The 22021-nt window shown below is 34.2% G+C and overlaps 1 protein-coding gene across 1 annotated transcript; it reads right to left on the bottom strand.

The window, feature by feature from the left end:
• Positions 1-10371: 10371 nt before the first annotated feature.
• LOC145117265 (uncharacterized) lies at positions 10372-11871 on the bottom strand. Its single transcript, XM_079053573.1, has 4 exons — positions 11790-11871; positions 11316-11393; positions 11109-11225; positions 10372-10768 (listed from the first exon to the last, which is right to left on the bottom strand). The coding sequence occupies exons 2-4, from the start codon at positions 11361-11363 to the stop codon at positions 10622-10624; spliced, it is 312 nt and encodes a 103-aa protein (XP_078909699.1). The 5' UTR covers positions 11364-11393; positions 11790-11871; the 3' UTR covers positions 10372-10621.
• Positions 11872-22021: the final 10150 nt, after the last annotated feature.

Here is a 22021-nt window from a genome sequence, read left to right as displayed (position 1 = left end):
TTGTTTTGTATAGTACTAGTGTTGCGAAGTTGTTTAATCGATATGTCGTAATAATCACCAATTTGTTTTATAACGATTCATAGATTTATAAAAAAAATAGTTATTTTTCTATTTAAAACCCATAAGTTATAAAGTTTTGTATATTTTGACCCAATTATTTTATTATTAACATAATTGACTAAAAATATTAGTTTGACCAATTCAGCCTCTTATTTTGGTAAAGTTGGCAATTTTTAGCCCTTTTTATGAAAAATGTCATATTAGGTCCTTGAACTATTTTTCTTGACATTTTTGACCTAAACACTTAATTAAATGATGTTTTAAGCCCAAATCTTTATTTAGGACAGTTTCAGCCCGTTAGTTAAAAGATTTGCATTTAAATCCACACTTTTCGCAATTTTTACAATTTCTACCCAAAATCCAAAATCTTTGCATTTTTAGTCCCTTTTGATAAATAAGTTACGAGTTTACAGTAGATAATGTTTACAAGAGTACAGAATTTCCTAGCTAGAATGCTAGTTGTGACATAATGTATATCATAAAATAAATCTGTCATAGTTTATATGTTTACCCATGTATGTAATCGGAATCGGTAAGAGCTGTGTAATGAATTTCCCAAACTATACCCATTATAGTTTGATTGAAATGTTATGTACTTGGTTTGTAAATTGTTCTGAAAACTATGCAATTAGGTTTCCAAGATAAAAGTGTCCCTTATGCTCAACATAGTATAAAAGGGATAACATGTCTAAATATTTTATAAAACGTGGAAATCGTTTGACTGTATCAATTGCATAAATTTTAAACTTGTTAAAGTCATTTGTTTTTGGCTTGCATTCCCCCCTGAAAACATTAAAAATCATAAAAGCATAGGGGTATGAACTCACTGTAGTTGTGCACAAGCGTCGAATCAACGGACTGAAAAGAAGACCCTCGAGTTGTAGTGTGGCACTTAACAGAATCCTAATAACAATTAAATACATAAATGTATCTAAATTAGCGATTTTGTTGGATAAAGTGTTAGGAAAATACGTGCTTTCGGTTAAGGAATGTTACCGGGACTTGATTGAGTCGAGGAAAGTGGGTTTTCAGTCTAATTCACTGCTTAGGAAGTGTGTATGGTCGTGAATGGGGTTTACGACCATGAACAAGTGTACGGCCGCAAAACTGGTGTACGGCCGTGAACTGTCTCTTGAAGGGTGTACGGCCTTTGAAGGTTTGAAGTGTGTACGGCCGTAAACTAGTGTGCGGTCAATGAAGATTTTCATATTTGAAGGGTGTACGGCCGTACACTCAAGAACGAGGATGCTGGATTCGACGAGAAACGTGTTCTAGATGCTCCGAAATGACTCCCAATGACGATTCTTGATGATTTTCGGAAGGTTAAGAGTGTTTTGGGAGTGTACGATCACGAGTTTAGAGAGAGAAGGAGTGAGTATTCGACCAGAAAAGTGTAAATGAGGGGTAGGGTCTCGTATTTATAGGGGTTTTCGTGGTCGGTGGTGGGGTCCACCAGATGCTGGCCGTAAACGAGTGTACGACCGTACACGGGTTTACGGCCATAAACTCAGTCAGGCCGAAAATCGACGTTTTGATCGAAGGAAAATTTCGAGTTTTGGTGAAGGTTTGGTTCCGACTCATATACGAATTTAATTATATAAAACTAGATGATTTTCTAAACCACGAAGTTTGACGGAAAATTAATAAAATTCAAATTTTATTAACGGAAATAGGTTAATGGAAACAGAAAAAGGTTCGGGTTGTTACATCATTTCTGTCTTGATAGAGGTATAAAGCTTATACCTTGGCTTCTATTCACTTAGATCTTCATTTGAGCTTGTATATTGTCACTTTTAGGCCATTTCCAAGGTCATTTCGATATTTGAACTCTTGGGGATGTAAGGACTTCATATCTAGGCACTCTTGAGCTTTAGGAGCTCAAAGTTGACACCTTTATTCATCCATGGCCCTATTCCATGACTTAGACCTCCATTTTAGCTTGTGGTGGCCTGGTGGATGTTTTAGCTTCATAACACCATGCATGCTTGTAAAGTTAGCAACTTTACGTGTAAGGGTAGTCTAAGGAGTCCAGATCTATGAGTTGGAAGCATTAGAACTCATTAGAATCGATTGTATGGATTTGGCAAATGAGGGACTCGACGAGTTGACTCGGTTGACCACGAGTCTGAGTAGTACATGAACTCGCCGAGTTAGGAGACAACTCGATGAGTTGGAGTTGACTGGGAGTTGATCTTGACTTTGACTTTGACCAGGATGTTGACTTTAACCAAGGGTAAAATGGTCATTTTACCCTAAGAAGGATTATCAGATTTTGACTAAGTATTATTGTGATATTGATAGTCGGGGAGTCGTTGGAGCAGCTATCAGATATTCCTCACCGCGAGATTTTGCAAACAGCTTTGCGAGGTAATTTTCTCCTGTAGGAACGGGTCTAAGGCACCATGGCCGGCACATTTAGATAGTAGTAGTTCCGGACCATGGTCCGATGACGAGTGGGGCCCGAAGTATGTGTATATATTTTCGGGATTCCGATCTGATGTCGGGGCGGTCCCGAAGAATGCTTGTATGCTTGTATGCTTGAGTTTGTTATGGGTTATGTGTTCCGGGCTTAAGACCGATGCCGGGGAAAGCCCGAGGAATGTCTAGTTAATATGTTATGATAGTATGTTCCGGACTCCGGTCCGATGCCAGGGCGGTTCCCGAGGAATGTTAGTATGATTCCGGATCTCGGTCCGATGTCGGGCGGTGCCCGAGGAATGTTTACATGTTAGTATTATGTGCTTATGTTATATGTTGGTTGATATGTTTATATGTATGCTGAGATCTGCTCGATGCCGGGTAGGGCTCGATGTCGGGCGGGGCCCGATGCCGGGATAGCCAATGCCGATCGTGACTTGATGTAGCAGGGGCAGGGCCCAAGATATGTTATGTGATATGTGTATGGTATGTGGTAGTTGGGGAGACGCACTAAGCTTCATGCTTACAGTTTTCAGTTTTGGTTTCAGGTACTTCCACTAGCAAGGGGAAGGGCTCGGGATGATCGTATGGCACACACCATTGTTTTTAGCCTGGGAGGATTCACTCTGATTTATGATATATGATTTTGATACATTGAAAGATTTGATGATGTTTTGAGATACATGACTTGTGGTTTTATTATGATATGGATAGATTCTGGTTTTTTATAAATGATTTTAAAAGAAATTTTTGGTCTATATTTTTGGGATGTTTCAATAAGGGTTGACTAGATTTGGCTTTGTCGATTCCTTCCCACTTGTTCTTAAGTTATTTGTGTTGGGTTTTTGTATATTACAACATCCTATGGTGCATATACAACCCTAAATGCTTTGGATTTATGTTTTCTCTAATTATACATGCAATATTGTTTCAAAAGCATTCAGCCTATAACTGGCATACAATAGACATAAACAACATAAGAATGAGTTATAGGATTACCTCTTGATGTAGTATTTTGTGTTTGGCCTTTAAGAACTTAGCACCCCAAGTGTGATGCCTCAAATGGTTCACAACACACCTAGGACAAAGGAGAACTTGAGTGAGATGTTGCTAGCTTCAAAATCGGCTCTAATGAACTCCAAGAACTCTAGTGTACGATTTTGAGTGCTAAGGGAGTCCTTTTATAGTGTGGCAAAGTCTAGGGTTATATCCATGCAAACCCTAATTCCCATGACCGTTCATATTACTTAGGCTCCATGGGTTAAACCTCCATGGACTACCATATTGGTTTAGCCCATCCTAAATAACAATTGGCCCACACTATAAGAATCATTGATTTACCAAATCAATCCCCATATATTTAATTAGTCTCTTTTGATCACATAATTAATTCCAAATTAATTCTTGATCAATACTAATTAAATAATATGATCTCATATCAATATAGTAGAACTTATAATATATTAATAAATCATAAGTAACCTCTTACTCAAGTATCCATCCTATCAAATTGTCCTGGTGATATGCAACCCGAAATGGACCATGCTACTCTTGGGTCAAGTACATACCAATTATAGTTATGGGATTAGACACCTAATCCTACAGTCTCCCACTTGGATAAGTCTAATAACTATTATTGCAAGTACGACTCCAAAATCTCGACTAGCAATCGTAGCTCTTAAAAGCCGTTGTCGAACTCTGACCTAGTCAATGACGCATCCATTGGATAAGGGATCATATATTCCTCCATTCTAGATATCATATGGACATGGGACATGGATTATAATCATTCTCTTTGTCCATCTGTTGTTTCCGGATTTCCGATTTATGAAAACCGACTAATTGGACAAATCAAATCAGTCCAGGCTTGGCCAAGCACTTAGGGTTGTCATCACTAAATCATCGAGGGGCCCACAAATATCGCTTTTATCGCTCTAAGGGTAAAAGGAATGGACAAACTTCGACTCAAATGTTTGCTTGTATTTACTCATCAAATCACACACAACAATATGTTTTATAACACCAAGTTACTGGTGCGTTTACATACGTCAATGTGCAACCGACTTGTAAACTACAACTCACATGTATTGGTTTCAAGAATATAAGATATTATCATCTCATGATCACTCGTGTTGAAATCCTTGAAGTGATACAAATGAGCGTGGGTTGAATCCAATACTCAAATCTTATTACAGGAGTACTCTTGAATATTTCAGCAAACTTGTGTTATGTCTAACACCTTATACAATCCTACAGACCCATTCATGACAGTCTTGCCTCAATACCTACTTCCAAAGTATGATCGACTGTGGATGGTTTAAATAACCTAGTTGTTCAGGAAGTCAAAACATGCAAAGTGAAACACAAGAATAATACTAATCCTATATGGCCCCAAAACTTTTGAGTGTAAATAAAACACCTTTTATCTAATCGCCATATTGATTACTCATTATTCATTGTATAATGTTTTGAATAATCAACTTAATACTTGAATTAAAACAATAGTTATCCCATGCTCCAAGCATGCACACTATGTTTGCCTATGGTCCTTTCTTTGTGAAATGGATCAATTGACAACATTTCAATGATGCTCATTTCACAATTCCAAATCCTTGTGATAAATGTAAGAATACCAAATTCTTGCCATTTACTGAAATCTGTTTGATTCTAAAATTATATGCATTGATCCTCTTGTAATGACTATGCACAAAAGTCACAGAGACTTGGCAACACACCTTACAAAGAATTCCAATGGAGAGCAATTCCATGGAAACGAAGTCTCATATTCAAAGTACATTCCTTTGAACATCCTTCTTGCATTAAGTTCTCTAATCTTACACAGATTTAAAGAATAACTTCCACTTATGAAAACATTTCCATATTCCTATTTTGACTATCACTTCTGAACAAGAGTTACCTCTTCTCAGAGTATGTCAATATGGTCCTTTCCAAAATTTACAATATACTTCCAACTGTCCATAAGCAACCAATATTTGGTAAACCTCAGATTGTCCTTGACAATTGCTTATCCATTTTAGTCATATCTCGTTCTAGTCCCTTTTCCCTCTTAATGCCCTAGGCATTTGGAAAATTAGAACGGATTAATATTATAGTATATGTAATCGATCCTATATCTGAAGCATATGGAGCACGATTCATAAAGACATGATACTTTGCCAGTCTCTTGCTATAATATTTCCATATATAGAATTTCCTTATGTTGAATCATTTCAACATAACATTCACATATGTCCATGACTAAATTCGATTAAAATCTCAATCTAAGCTTTTACATTCGAAATGAAGTATGAATTCCTCTCCCTTAATTATAGAAAAACAACTTTTCAATCCCTGCAACTTTGCGAATTGAAACTTTTTGTTTTCTATAATTAACATTGCTAACTCGCAACACTTACCATAATAATTATGCTTCCACTAGCATAATAATTATTATCTTACTAGCATAACACTTATGCTCCCACTAGCTTTGACATGTACCCAGAAATCAACTGGACTTCTAGAAATCAATACTTATTGACTTTCTTACAAAAGTTCAGATTTCTGATACGAGATGCTTCGATAATACTTTATCTAGGCTTCTCAAATTCATACACCATTCCTTAGATAGCTCACATGTGTATCTAAACAATTTTAGAACTTACATCCATAAGTCTGAAATGTTTAGACCTTTGCCATTTCTCACAATTCGAACTATGAAGAGGGATGTCGTAATCATAATCGAATTTGAGAATGCAAATGACACAATTGCTATCTCTTTAAATCTACTTAGTGAAAGCGTTTCCTCACAATCATTTTCATGAATTTGAGAGAAACCTTATGACACTTAGATTTTTATGGTGTATGTGTTCCTATCCATGTAAATTCATCATAACCATAATCACAAGACAAGGTTAGTGACAAATCCAATCTCATATGGACTGAACTTGTTCAATCTTAATTTCATGCCACCTGGCAGCACAAGGGCCTACCATTGCTTCCAGGTTGTTATGCAAACAAATGCGAACTCATAGAACTCACATGCATAGTCAACTTAACTGGAATGGGCAAAGAAACAAGAATATGTCAACACGATAGGTTCCAAACGTCAAGTCGTGTGCTAGTGATAAACAATAGGGTTACTCTTGATCAGTTCTTGAAACTTTTCAAGATCTTTAATACTCCCACTGACCTCTTGACATACAAGATTCCCTTTGTCAAGGAACATTACTTGACAAACAAATATTCAAGAGTTAGTGCGGTTTCTTATCAAGACAAACACTTCACATAATTGGTCTTAGTTGGTCTTTGTCTTATCCAAGACATCACAACTTACCAATTTCAAATGTACAAGAGTAAGAAACATTTTACTCTACATTTGATAACTGTTATAAACCTTTCTTAAGATTATGTCACTCAAGGCACAATCTTGGAGTGCAACTCTAAGACTTGATTTTGGAAGGAAGTATGATTCATCTATTTGATTTAACCATTTGTACAATCCACGATTCCTCTTCTTAGCCATACAAATGCACTAAGATTTCCTTAGAGGATTAATTGTTATATGGTTTTCATAATCATTAAGATGATCATAAAACACGATACTAAAGTACTCTCCCTTCTTCTCAGATTGGAGAAACTTTTATCTTTCTGCCTAATTTGATTCTTCTTATTCGTTCTGCTATACATTGAAATGTTTCCAATGATTCAGAATTACACTTAATCTTGTAAGCATAACCATATTTACTAAACTTGTAGTAAATCATAACGAATAGTCTTATTGCTCTTTGTGGTGGACGTGACCAGCGCACAACCAAGTGTACCTGATCCCCTAGTCCTTCCCTTGACTCACATATACATGTGAACAAGGAACCAGTCTAAATTTCCCAAAGACGAAGTTCTCATTCATCACACAATACAAGTTGCATGATTCCAAGTTTCTATCCAACTGAAACTTAGGTGATGAGAATCTTTCCTTATTTGGTAAATCTTGACACTACCACAAACGAAAGAATCAAATCCATTTTCCAATATTGCTATCAATGGATACATATTAGCAACAATTTTCACAAATGCCATTGTAAGGAAACTTAAAATAAGATAAATTTCAAAAATTTTCTTAATTTATAAAAATTGCAGAAAACTTATCCTTACAATGGAAATACATATGAAAACTATGTTGTTATCTATTCCTAAGCAATCTATCATAACTCTTAAGCAGCAGCTCAAAATTTTGATCATCGAACCATGCGATCGAAATCCATATCTTCACGATTAGAATCAGCTTACTCTTCCTTTAAGCTTCCTTTCATTTCTTCGATTCTACAAAACATCAAATGGAATTACATTACATCATGTATTAGGAATCTCCAAATAGGAACTTAATAGAGTTATATAGTGGACTTACCTGAAGCAGAGTCAAACTTTTTGACTTTACCATCCTTGCGATCTTTCAGGTGAATGTGGTAGCTTCGCAACTAGTGCCCGTTCTCTTGGCAATAGAAACATATGGACTATTTGGGAATGGTAAATGGGACTATCTCAAACTTAGCCTTTCTCTTTACCATTTGGTCAAATGACTTGACCATGGCCGATCCCTTTCCATTGGGAAGAGAAAGCTTTTCTGGACTTCCAATGTTGCCATTGTCAATGTCCATGGAAGTTTGGGGAGTAGACCTTCCAATCAAATTTGCTTTACCAGTGCAGCAAATCATTGCTGATTCAGCAGCAACAAGCAAATAAGTAAGATCGATAAGGGTCATGTCGTGGTCTGTCATATAGTAGTCCTTCATGAACCCGCTATATTACTCAGGAAGTGATTGAAGAACCCAGTCAACAACCAACTTCCTTGAGACTTCGACACCCAACTCTCCCAGCCTGTCAATATGTAACTGCATCTCCAAGATGTTGGCACATACAGACTTCCATCTTTGTGTTTGCTTGCTAATAGGGCTTGAGTGACCTTAAAATTTTCAAGTCTTTGAACTTGTGGTTAGGGAGAATAATTGGAGGAGGTGGAGGAAGTGAAGTATGATTTCCAGTCCCATTAATGCACGACAAAGGGATTAATCTTTCACCTTAATCGCCATGTGGGATATCATCTTCGTTAGAAAGCTTTTTCCAAAAAAAGATAAGGAAGACCATAGTTGTCAGAACTAGACATCTATGAGGGATAAATTCAAGTTAGTTGATTTAACTCCTTAATATATCAGCCAAAACGAAATATTAAGGCTAGGAACCTACACAATATTCTACAATTACGAAAAGGGATGCCGTAATCCAATTGTAGAATATTTGAAGGTAGGTAAATGACGATTTACCAATTTCCACCATGAAAAACGAATGGATTATTATGTTTTAATTGGATTTGAAATTCCTAGATCCTTTGAGATTCACTAAACTTTTTAATGGCATGTTTAGATCTCGATTGTGCCCTTCAAGTTTGTGACTGGGATGCCGAGGATCACAAACAAGGAACCAACACAATATTCTACAATTACGAAAAGGGATGCCGTAATCCAATCGTAGAATATTTGAAGGTAGGTAAATGACGATTTACCAATTTCCACCATGAAAAACGAAATGAATTATTAAGTTTTAATTGGATTTGAAATTCCTAGATCCTTTGAGATTCACTAAACTTTTCAATGGCATGTTTAAATCTCGATTGTGCCCTTCAAGTTTGTGACTGGGATGCCGATGATCACAAACAACGTGTGAATAACCATGCAAATTACCTTGGTACACCCAATGTTACATATCACCTAATCAATGTGTCGGTTAACCACACACACTCCATTTATCTATGATTAACATCAAGTTACCCTTTGCCACACATTGTCAGTCCCAGATTAGTGTGCCGGTTAACCACACACGCTCCACTAATGACATAACAAGGTGCAAAGTGTAATTTTATGGATTAGCACCATTTTCACATTTTTCCTAAGTAACTAAGATTGGGAATTTATAAGTGTTTAGTTACTTGGTATTTTCATTATACTTTTAATGAGAATTAATGTCCTATCCTACCCGTTCGGCTAACGACCCTCCACCAGTCAAGGAAGCGGTGAGTGAGAGTGGACACCCATTAAACCACCATTTTATAGGCAGTAACCTTATACCCCCCTTATAGATCGGCTTCGTAAATGAGGCCTACTAACGGTAATACCGACTTTTTACTTATACATATAATATATTAAACTCACTACAACAAAATGAGGCTAATGCAAGACCTCTAAAAGGTTGCATTAGGCCTTAAAAAAGTTGCATAATGCCTAAGCAACCTTTTATCAAAGGTTGCATTAGGTAAAGTTGCATTAGATCTAAAGCAACTTTTTTCTTCGAAAATGCAACCTTTTTTGAGAAGTTGCAAATCTTTTTTAAATGCAACTTTTTTTATTGCAGCGTGTGTTAGGCAAAAGCAATCTTTTTAATACTCATATGCAACTTTTTTACACTCAGATGCAACTTTTTTAACTGTTTTAGTTACTAAAATGCAACTTTTTTTATAATCAAATGCAACCTTAATTATGTTTTCTAATAAAGAATTGCAACCTTTCTATATGACATATGCAACTTTTGTTATGTCTTTAATTGCAAAAAATGCAAGTTTGTTTATAGTCAAATGCAACTTTCTTTTTGTGATTTTTCTAATTTCAATGCGACATTTTTCCCTAATCATAATCATAATCATATAGACGTCACATATGTTTACTACATTGCTACAAATATTCATTACTACTAAAATTACACCATAACAATAATAACAAAAATATATTATATAATTTTTTGGTCTCTTTTGACATGTCTAAATTCAAAATAACCATAAATAAAAGTCAACAAAAAATTGTCAACTATAGTTACAAAAAAAAGTATTAAAAACATTCTAGACGTGTATTGAACATAGACGATAAATCATATTAGCAACTATCGACCTTCTCGAGGTTGTTGTTCCGCTAACTTTCGCATCATGGCTTCAAGGTTTTGTTGTTGGTTTTTAATATCTATTCGCATAGCTTCTAATTCGGCCTGTTTTTTTTCATGGTCCTCTTGAATCTCTTTCCGCATTTCAATCAACTCATTTCTTTCAACTTCATTTGCTTTGAATGATTCCATAAGTCCTGCCGGAATCATGTATGATGCATCACTACCACCCACTTTTTTTTATCAATCTATTAGTAACGCCTCTACCATAAAGTCGACGGTATCCATCATTCTCTTTTTTCATCACAATCATATAAGGATCTACGGCATCACTTTCGTCTTCTAGATGTTCGTACTTCTTCATTAGTTCCTACAAGATTAATAAGATGAATAGGATAATTTTACTAAAGCATCTACCATTAAAAAGTTGTTTATATTGTAAAAAACTGCATTTAAATGTAGAAAAAACAGTTTTTTATTGTGTAAAAGACAGTTATTTGATGTCCAAAAATCTGCTATCAAAAGACTATTTTTATGTAAAAAAAACTGCATTTTAACATCTAAAAAAACTGCATTTTAACATAAAAAAAAACTGCATTTTACCATATAAAAATTTGCAATTTAACGTCTAAAAACAGCAATTTAACGTCTAAAAATATAGTTTACTATCAAAAGGAATATTCTCTTGTAAAATTGAAATACAAACTTACAATTTTATTTGCCGTGTCATCATATGTATCGACATATACACGCCCATCTGTCCTTTTACGTGTACGTTCAAACATTTGACTTAGAGTTGGGAATTCCTTGTTTGGATCTTCATTTTTCTATATTCATGATAACATAGATATCAACAAGAAAGTATCAAAGTGTGGGAAAAAAAACACAAATCACAAGCAAAAGAAGACATTAATTACCATCTCGTCACGAATTCTAGCAAAACGTTTTGGACCAGCCGTGTGCATATTTTTTAGAGACTTGCGTATTTCTTTTGCCTGCAAATAACGCTTCTACAAACACATTAATATATAAAACTCAACTGACCAAATACACCTAAAGAGAAATCAAATGTTAACAAACACTAGTAATAAAGAAAATGTTTTTGAAATTACCGCCACATCTTTTTTATTCCATAACACTAATAGTTTTGAGAACTCTTCTTAAGGAATGCATTCAGGTCGATTCTTCCATCTTGTTTTATTGTCCTTAAATTGATAGAAGTGTTTTTTCTTGAACCTACATTTGTATACCTTATACAAATTTCCAATTGTCCTAAGAACCCAAGTTTTAGCATCATCGGGCACATCGTATTTTCGCTTAAAAAAATAGCAATTAGTAAAATGAAAGGAAAATAAAAGTAGATGGAAGAATAAATCTACTTAAAAACTTACCAAGACATACTCCCATATCTTATCTTTATGTGGAACTTTGTGCCATGAAGTACATGTCAATGGTGCATAACTATGGGTACGAGCTATTGTACCAAAAAACGAGAGAATTTTCCTACTACGTCCTTCCCCTCTATTATCGGTCCAACGGGTTGTCCATATTCATTACATATAATGACCTCACGTTGTTTAACTTTCCGTGTGTGAACAACATGTAACATTGTTGGTCCTCTTTTCTTGGGTGTAGAAATTACTACATTCCAATATAGAATTATATATATATATATATATATATATATATATATATATATATATATATATATATAATTTATGACAAACCAAAAGCATGATCAAGTAATGAAGTTGAACCTCTTTCCTTTTCTAATTAGGGTTCTTCTAATTGTTCTTCAAAAAGTACATCATCCTCATTTCCCAAATCTTCATCGTTTTCATCAACTTCAATCTCATTTTCACTATTTGCATATGTCAAATGGTTCATGTCTTCATAGTCATCATTTTGATCAACATCATCTTCTAACTAATGAGTAAATATAACACCAATAATAAATAGCAATTACCAAAAAATGTAACAAAAAAATGAAATATTCATTAAACTAAACAAAAGTACCTTCACATTGCACAATATGACCTTTATTGACATCATCTTTCAACCCAAATTGCTCCATATCAGCTGCAATAACATCAAAAATCGTAGAAATGTAAATTAATATAACATGTAGTTTTATGAGGTGACTTTGTTATTTCTCATTAATTAAATAAACATTTAGATTGACAAGAGACTACCTTGAGATATCTCATCATCCTCATCCTCATCAACAAGAGCCAATTGTCTCTTTGGTCCGCTTCTGATACAATTATGCTTTTCCGCTTTTTGTTTGAATACCTCCCTTCCCCTTTGCGGTCCTTTATTCCTCAAGATTAAGTCACCCATACTAGTCTTTAATCTAGATTGTTTTTCTTTTGTTGCATTCTAATGGATACTTATTCAAGACATTTGGAGCAATCACCCGACGTTGCCTTGTTAAATTAGCAAGTCTATTAATGGACATTGGTGCAATATATTGTGGACGATGTTGCTGTAACAAATTTACTTTTCATTATTGAAGATCAGCATCAAATAAAACAATTAAAGATTTGCTAATCTAATTACCTTTTTGGATACTTCAACACTTCTAGAAACTTCGTGGTAATCTCCATCATTATCATCACCCAAATCAAGAATATAGTCTGAATCTCAAGCACTGGTAGACGTTGGTTTCACTTGTTTTTTCTTTGGTTTTTGACTTTCTACCAAACTTGTCAAAGAATTTGCAATGCTTTTAACTCCTAAATCTTTTAGTCTGGCTTGGTTTTCTTGAATCCTCAAAAGTCTAATCTTCTCATAATCATTCATTTCTTTTTGTGCACTTTGATCTTGCTTGTTTTGTTTTCCCATTACCGGCCTGCTCAAAAGTGAAATTATCAATTCAAGTTCAAAATACATAATACTAGCATTGTAGTATCACTTACATGTAATTTTTTCCTACAATCATAAAATTAAATCAAAAAAAGAAACAAGAACCTGAAAAGTAAGGCACAATGCAACTCCGGTACTTACGATTAAACTGAATCGAAAGGAACCTGCAAAACAACCACACATGCACCTTTTGCTCAGAATCTAAAAATAAAATAAAAAATAAAAAACATGAAAATTATTCCACCAAGATAAACATCACATAATAAAATAAAATCTATCAAATATAGAAAAAATCTTTTTTTTTTCAGTTACCTTCAAAACTAAACTTTCACAAAGTATTGACTTATTATCACTTGCTTATTATTCAATGCATAAAATGACATGAAATAATTTAGGTAAACACAAAAAGTTTTAAGCATTAAAGTAACTTATTACTAAAATATAAAAAAAAAGTAAATATTAATACTATTGTTAGTATCTCAATGAGCCTCGTCTTCATCTGCTTCCATCCAATCCCATAATGTATCGTCATAATCAGAATCGCCTCCACTATCACTATTAGCTTCATCAGCCTCATCTAAATTTGTATTTGCATCAACTACAAGAGGAGGCATATCGTTTCTTGACAACTGAATCTCATGTTCACTAACTTGTGCAAAAGAATTGAACCTATCTTCATTAGGCTCGGACCAATACGAGCCACCAATAGTTTCACTGCTTTCATCTTCGAGGTCATAGATATCTCTAGGAACCCTATTGAGAACATAATGCAAAAAATCTTCTATAGGGTCTGCTACATAGAACACCTGGTTTACTTGGGAAGGCATGACAAAAGGATCGTCTGAAGAGCAAAACTTGTTGAAATTAACACATGTTTATCCATAATCATCTTTCTCTACTTGGTACCACTCACAATGAAACAAAACAACTTTGAACTGCAACCAATAGTCGAGTTCAAGTATATCCAAAATTCTACCATAGTAGTCAACATCCCCCACAGCTGGATTTTTGTCTCTAGAACTTGCAAAGCTAGGAGTTAAAGCTGTAATAGAAACACCACTATTTTGAGTATGGCATTTAGCATCTCGTGATTTGGTATGAAACCTATATCCATTGACATAATACCCGTGATATCTCTTTGAAGTAGGACTAGGACCTTTAGCAAGACAAAAAATATGATCCGGAACATTATTACTTTTAACTTTCTCTTTTAACCAATCGGCAAAGTCATGACTATGGTTTTGGGCGCGTGCCCATCGACTTTCTCGTGGTTGAGTGTCAATATAAACTTTATGCTCACTGCATCATTACGTAGACAAAAGAAAATTAAATGTGAATTAAGTTATATAATACATTTAATTTGAAGAAATGTTAGCTATAAATTGGTTACTTACTTGATATATTCATCAACTTGTGCACAATTAGAATTGAGTAAGGCATAACGATGTGCTTATTCCCTTAAAATAAGATCTAAAGTTATAAGCTTTCCTTTTCTTCGCTTTTTACCTCCAATAGGATGACCCTTATTGACAAATATTGGTCCACCAGACTCATTTTCTTCACCCATATCATCGACATCTTTTGAACCCCTATTAAGTCTTGTTTTTTACTCCATCATGCATATAAAGTGAGAAAAAAGTCAAGCATTCTTCAATCAAATATCCTTCTGCTATGGAACCCTCTGGACGACTCTTGTTTCGCGCATATGACGTCAACTTGCACAGGTATCTTTCCATAAAATACATCCATCTATATTGAACGGGTCCTCCAAGTCTAACTTCATTTACTAAGTGGATAGGTAAGTGCACCATTATGTTAAAAAATGTTGGCACAAATATTTTCTCAAATTCACACAATATTTGAGTTATTTCTAATTGTAATCTGTCAAGTTCCTCGGGCCTAATTACCTTGCTACACAAACTACGAAAAAAACCACCTAGCCTAATCAATGGGATTGCAACATGCTTTGGTAATGATTTTCTCACTGTAACTTGAAGCAAGTAATGCAAAAAGATATGAGCATCATGACACTTGTAACCCGAAAATTTCTTTTCTGAAGAATTAACACATCGGGAAATATTAGATGCACATCCATAAGGCAACTTTGCTTCCTTCAAAACACGACAAAAAATTTCTTTCTCCTTTGATGACATTGAAAAACATGCATTGTGGAATATAACATTCTCACCGTCTTCAGAAAGTTCTGGTTGGAGTCCTTCTTTAATGCCCAACTCCAAAAGGTTAAATCAGGCTTATACATGATCCTTCGACTTTCCACTAATATCCAACACAGTCCCTACCACATTATCAGTTATATTTTTTCGATATGCATCGGATCAAGATTATGTCGGGATTCAATAAATTTCCAATAGGGCAATTCAAAAAATATTGACCTCTTTTTCCATGGGCAATTGCTATCATTTTTTTCTTTTGTGTCTTCCCAAAGATATTTTGAAAGTTAGACAACTCTCTCAAAGCTGCATCTCCTGATAGGGGTTTTGGAGAAGGTCTCTTTTCAGTTTTACCATTGAAAGCACTCTTATTACGTCGCCATGGATGCTGAGCATCTAAAAACCTGCGATGATCCATATAGCATGTCTTCTTACTATGCTTCAGTTGGAGTGAACTGGTTTCATGATTACAACATGGACATGCAAAATTTCCTTTAGTTTTCCACCCTGACAACATGGAATAAGCTGGAAAATCACTAATTGTCCATGTTAAGGTTGCATACATTCTAAAGCTTTCACCTTTATATTTATCATATGTCTCTAGCCCATCAACCCATAATTCTTTCAGCTCCTCAATTAAAGGTTGCAAATAAACATCAATGTTATTACCTGGTGAGTCGGGTCCTAGAATTAACAAAGACAACATAAAGTATTCGGGTTTCAGTAACATCCATGGAGGCAAATTATAGTTAACTAATACCACATGCCAAGTGCTATGAGCAATGCTCATTATTCGAAATGGATTAAATCCATCACTTGACAACCCTAACCTTACATTTCTAGTTTCTTTTGCAAATTGAGGATACAAAGAATCAAATTTCTTCCAACTTTCCCCATCTGTAGGATGTCGTAAGTTTCCATCATTAGGACGTCCTTTGTCATGCCATGTCATATATTTAGCTGTTTCAGAGCACATGAAAAGTCTTTGGAGCCTTGGTTTTAAAGGAAAATGCAACACAACCTTAGCAGGAACATTTGAAGATTTTTTGGAATGCTCATTGACATGCTTACTCGCTTGTTTCTCATCAAATTGTTTTCACTTAGAGGTATGACAGATGTGGCAGGTATAATCTTGTTCATGATCCTTCCAGTATAGCATGCAATCATTCGGATACGCATGAATCTTTTTGTAGTCAAGCCCCAAATCCTTCACGATATTTTTAGCTTGTGTAAAACTAGTAGGAAGTTTTGCCTCTGGAATCACCTCTTGAAAAAGTTGTAATAGATCATTAAATGCTACATTACTTAGCCCATGAAGCATCTTGTAGAGAAAAAGTTAGATGATGAAAGATAGCTTTGTGAAATTTTTACAACCAGGGAACAACTCTTGCTTTCCTTCTTCCACCAGTTTATAGAACTTTTTGGCCTCTTCATTTAAGCCTTCTCGCACCATACTTACTTCTTCTCCCACATCTCTAAACCTATCATGCAATAATTCATCAATATTGTCATGCATACCAGCTCCATCATCGTCTATGACGACATTAGACATGGATTGTGAGGAGTTTTCTCCATGAAAAACCCATACATAGTAGTTTTCTACAAACCCGTATCCTTTTAAATGATCGAATACTTTATCCCTTCGATACCAATAACAGTTATTACACCGTTTGCAAGGACAACAAATTTGACCACCCTTTGCCACCTTAGCAAACGAGGCATTAAGAAATTCAATGACACCAGATTCAAACTCAGGTAACCGTCTAGGTAAGTACATCCAATCTCTAACATTCCCCATGTCTCTCATACCCTGAAGTTAATAGCAACATTAAACTATAGTGAAGAATAAAGATCTACTAGTTAGAAGCCAAATTGTTTTTGGGTAAGAAACATCAGAAGAACCTAGACGGTTACATAGCATTATATATGAGTTAAAGAATATTTATAGGCAAATATCGTGAGGTATTTGGAGACGACATTTTGAGTATGACCAAAAATGAGGTTTAAAGGCTTATTACACTTATAATTAGATGATACTATAAGCACTGATACTATTATGAACAATAAAGTTATCTAGAGGGTTGACTGAACTAATACTTTATGTAAAGCAAGAAATTTTGAGCTTATAACAGGTAGTAAAACCATCAATGCATGGATTGTTTGGTAGTTTTTTAAATGTAAGAGTAGTTTGGTACTTTTTTAAATGCATGGGTTGTTTGGTACTTTTATAAATGTAGGGGCTGTTTGGTACGTTGTTATGATGAGTTTTAGAGAGATGTTGCTTGGGATATGTTGAAGATTTATACAAGTTTCATTGATCCACAAGAACGTCAAAGGTATTTGGTTTTTTGATCTTTATATTTATAAAAAAAATGTGTTTAAATTGTGAATGTATTTAAGAAGCTTTTGGTTTTTGGTTTGTTATTTTTTTTTAGTTAATTAGGATTGAACTATTGGAATTGTTTGATGAGTTCGAAGAATGGTACATGATGCATGCAAGTTTGTTAAATTTTCGATTTTAAATTGTATTGTGTTTGACTTTTGAAAGTCAAACTAACGTTGAAAGTTTTTTTTTCTTCAAGAGCACTATTGTATTATCAGTTTTTGTTGCTTCTCAGGAAAGTTGGTGAACTTTTAATCTTGCATTTACATGATCTCTCAGCTTTAGCACCAATGTAGGTTTTCAAAACAGAGCGAGTATATTTATGATAGTCATTCGGTGCAGCCATTTTACACCTTCCACTGCTGTATAGAAGCGATTGAATTAGATATTCATGTTTTCTTTCTTTGTTTCCTAATTTCGTTGTATATGAGTTTTTCCATGACAATAATTTATCAATACTAAAATTGCAACCCTTTCATCAATCTTACTATCTTTATAATTGGTTGCTTTATACTGCAGGTTGGAAACATGCTTATCAATAATAAGATTTGTCTCAGAATTGACCATGTGATGTCATCAAGGTGCAGTGAGGATTTCAATCAAAGGGTAAAGAAGAATGATGTCTTAAAAGAAAAATCAAGGGTCTGTTAGAAAACTTTATAACATATAAAGATGCCGAATTTGGTTCTAATGTTTTATTTTGCTTAAAATCTTGGGGTTTCTTAGGGTTTTACAGAACCCTTATCAGGACGTCATTAATGAAAAAAAAAGAGACTCCTTTGAGTCAATCGGGTAGTATTAAAACCTCAACCCCTAAATAAATTTAACAACCTATGCTCTGAAGCAAAAATCTATTGAATTATAATGAGCAGAAGAGAAAATTATGAAAAAAAGGTACAGGGTCATACTTGGTTTGCATAAACAGACTTGAAGAATTTTTGATGAAATTGGCAACTAGATGAGGGCAGTCCACCTCATGGCACCTGTGGAAGATCAACGATAGGTGAGATGTATAAGTAATACATGGGATGTGTAATTAATACCATGGAGTCGATTAGGTTGAAAACTACCGCGAGTAGACAATAGATTTAGCGAACGAGTAAAATCGTAGAGACAGCAAAGCTTGGAATCGATTAGGTTTACTACGCCTTGGAGTGGGGCTACCTTCGATGGTGTTAATCGGCAACTGTAGAATGGAGATGAATGGCACCCTGAGGCCTAAGCGTGCTACCTTCAATGACAATGAGTACGAGTTAGGGTTGAGAGGAGTACGTCCATTTACAATTAGTTACTTCCCAAACCCGAGCCTTTTGGTTGAAAAGTAAATATTAGAAGCTATCCGATTTAGTTAGAGGGAAATAAAAAAAATTAGCGGGACATTGAAACAAAAGTTAATTTATTGAGAGTAAAATTGAAATCAGTAAAAATAAATAAAAAAATATTATATTCAAAAGAAAATTAAAGTTTAATTGATAATATAATAATAAAGAACTTGAATATTATATTTAAGTAATATATAGTAGTGTTTTAATTAAATTTTGTTTCTTTTATTCTATAATTTATATTGTATAATTATAAAATATGGAGCTTTACGATAAAAGTTGCATTCTTGTTTTAACAATGCAACCTTTGTAATAAAAATTCCAACTTTTAATAAAATTTGCAACCTTTTAGAAAAAAAGTTGCAATGTTAAATATAATTTGCAACTTTTTTTTAAAAAGGTTTCAATTTTTAATATAACTTGTAACTTCTATATAAAAAAAAGTTGCAATAGATCTTTTAATGCAACCTTTTTGTTGGACATGACATTCTTTATAATTAAATGCAACTATTGTTAAAAGATTGCATCTAAAAGGTTGCATTAGACTCATTTTGTAGTAGTGACTTTTAATATTATAATAGTATAAGGGTTTATTTTAATCTTTTAAAATACTAAGTGGTTTAATCTATTAACTAAACTATACTCTTAATTTAATTAAACTTAAACCATGTCATTATGGAATTATTAATTCTCTTTTAATTAAACACTTTAATTAACTATTAATAAAGTCCATAAAGATGTAATATAAATTATTCAAAACATCAAGATGCTAAAACAAAATTAAAACTATTTAGTTTATTATTAAGTTATGAACCCATGAGTTACACTTTTGAAAACTTTTCAAATAACTTTAGTTTTAGAATTCAATGTCTCATAAAAAAAAACTTTTCAAATTCCAAAACTTGAGGTCAAGTTTTGTAATTCTTGAAAAACTTTTAGAATTCCATAAAATAGACTTTCCAAGTTCCATAACTTGAGGGCAAGTTATGAAACTCTTCAAAGCCATTTACAACAAATTTTGTAACATTTGAAGACTTTTGGAATTCATAACTTAAAGAGTTAATGAATGACACTTTTCACATCCATAACTTATGGAAGTTTCAAAACTCTTAAGATCATAACTTTTAAAAAAGACTTTTGAGTTCCAAAATTTTATGACAATATTTGTAAATCCTTAAAAACATTTAGATCAAACTTTTAAAACAAATAAAATAATCATATCATTCTATCTTTTAATAAATTGACATAGTTCAACTCTTGTAGTAAAATGACTCAAATTTTACAAATAATTAGTTTTTCAAAAAATCAAGTAAATATCTTAAAATTTGACAAACTTCATGTTTTTTTTTCTTTTTTTTTTCAACTTTGAAAATCAAACATTTGCATCAATATAACAGAAAACAACCCATGACCCTGATACCACTGTTGGGTTTTTGTATACTACAACATCCTATGGTGCACATACAACCATAAATGCTTTGGATCTATGTTTTCTCTAATTATACATGCAATATTGTTTCCAAAGAATTAAGCCTACAACTAGCATACAATAGACATAAACAACATAAGAATGAGTTATAGGATTGCCTCTTGATGTAGCTTGTTGTGTTTGGCCTTTAAGAACTTAGCACCCCAAGTGTGATGCCTCAAACGGTTCACAACACACCTATGACAAAGGAGAACTTGAGTGAGATGTTTCTAGCTTCTAAATCGGCTCTAATGAACTCCAAGAACTCTAGTGTACGATTTTGGGTGCTAAGGGAGTCCTTTTATAGTGTGTCAAAGTCTAGGGTTACATCAATGAAAACCCTAATGCCCATGACCTTTCATATTACTTAGGCTCCATGGGTTAAACCTCCATGGACTATCCATGGACTACCATATTGGTTTAGCCCATCCTAAATAACAGTTGGCCCGCACTATAAGAATCATTGATTTACCAAATCAATCCCCATATATTTAATTAGTCTCTTTTGATCACATAATTAATTCCAAATTAATTTTTGATCAATACTAATTAAATAATATGATCTCATATTAATATATTAGAACTTATAATATATTAATAAATCATAAGTAACCTCTTACTCAAGTATCCGTCCTATCAAATTGTCCTGGTGATATGCAACCCGAAATGGACCATGCTACTCTCGGGTCAAGTACATACCAATTATAGTTATGGGCTTAGACACCTAATACAACAATTTGGACTTCTTCTTACTCCTTCTTGAGTTTTGGGTCACCGGTTTCTGTAGACTAAAGGCTAAATATTTAGCTTCCTCATAGGTATTGGGCTGGTGTGCTTGAACCTCGATCCTAATATGGGGAACTAACCCTTGGAGATATGCATTGATCTTCTGGATCTTCAAGTTAACCAATTCAGGGCATATTGTGACTAGGTACTCAAAGCGTACCGTATAGAAGGCCATGCTTGATTTCTTGCAGCTAAGATGACTGAATTCCTGCTCCGCTCGTGCCACGTCTTTTCCATAATGGAATTCCTTTATCATCTGCTTCTTTAACTCTTCCCGGGAGTAGCATAGGATCCGTCTATGCCTAAAGACTTGACCTGGATACTCCACCAGAGGAGAGCTCTTCCCATAAACGTGCATGTTGCAAACTTAACTCTATGCTCACCAGCACACTTGTTATCTATCTCTTTTATCTAGTGGATCAAACTATCTAATCCTCTATCTCCATAAAAGATATTGGCTTACTATTAATAAAATCATGATAGGTTCTTGTCACTTGAATACCTTCCTTATTGCTTCCCTCATCCTTACTAGCTTTGAGATTCCCTAATCCATCAGAGACTTGACACTGAATCACGGTCTGAGTGGTGGTCATTATATCCATCAGAGACTTAGAATTGAAGGATTGTT

The sequence above is a fragment of the Lactuca virosa genome, chromosome 5 (assembly GCF_052849685.1).
Source record: "Lactuca virosa cultivar CGN04683 chromosome 5, Lactuca_virosa_CGN04683_v6, whole genome shotgun sequence".
In the NCBI taxonomy this organism is placed as follows: Eukaryota; Viridiplantae; Streptophyta; class Magnoliopsida; order Asterales; family Asteraceae; genus Lactuca; species Lactuca virosa.
This window is presented reverse-complemented; position numbering and strand designations above follow the sequence as displayed.

What these genes read in the sequence shown, in the direction of transcription:
- LOC145117265 (XM_079053573.1), bottom strand. Translation starts at nt 11,363, where the DNA reads ATGCACACGGCTGGTCCAAAACGTTTTGCTAGAATTCGTGACGAGATG. An exon ending in CTAGAATTCGTGACGAGATG is followed by an intron (nt 11,226 to 11,315) that starts GTAATTAATGTC and finishes TCATGAATATAG; the next exon opens with AAAAATGAAGATCCAAACAA. An exon ending in ATGACACGGCAAATAAAATT is followed by an intron (nt 10,769 to 11,108) that starts GTAAGTTTGTAT and finishes TTAATCTTGTAG; the next exon opens with GAACTAATGAAGAAGTACGA.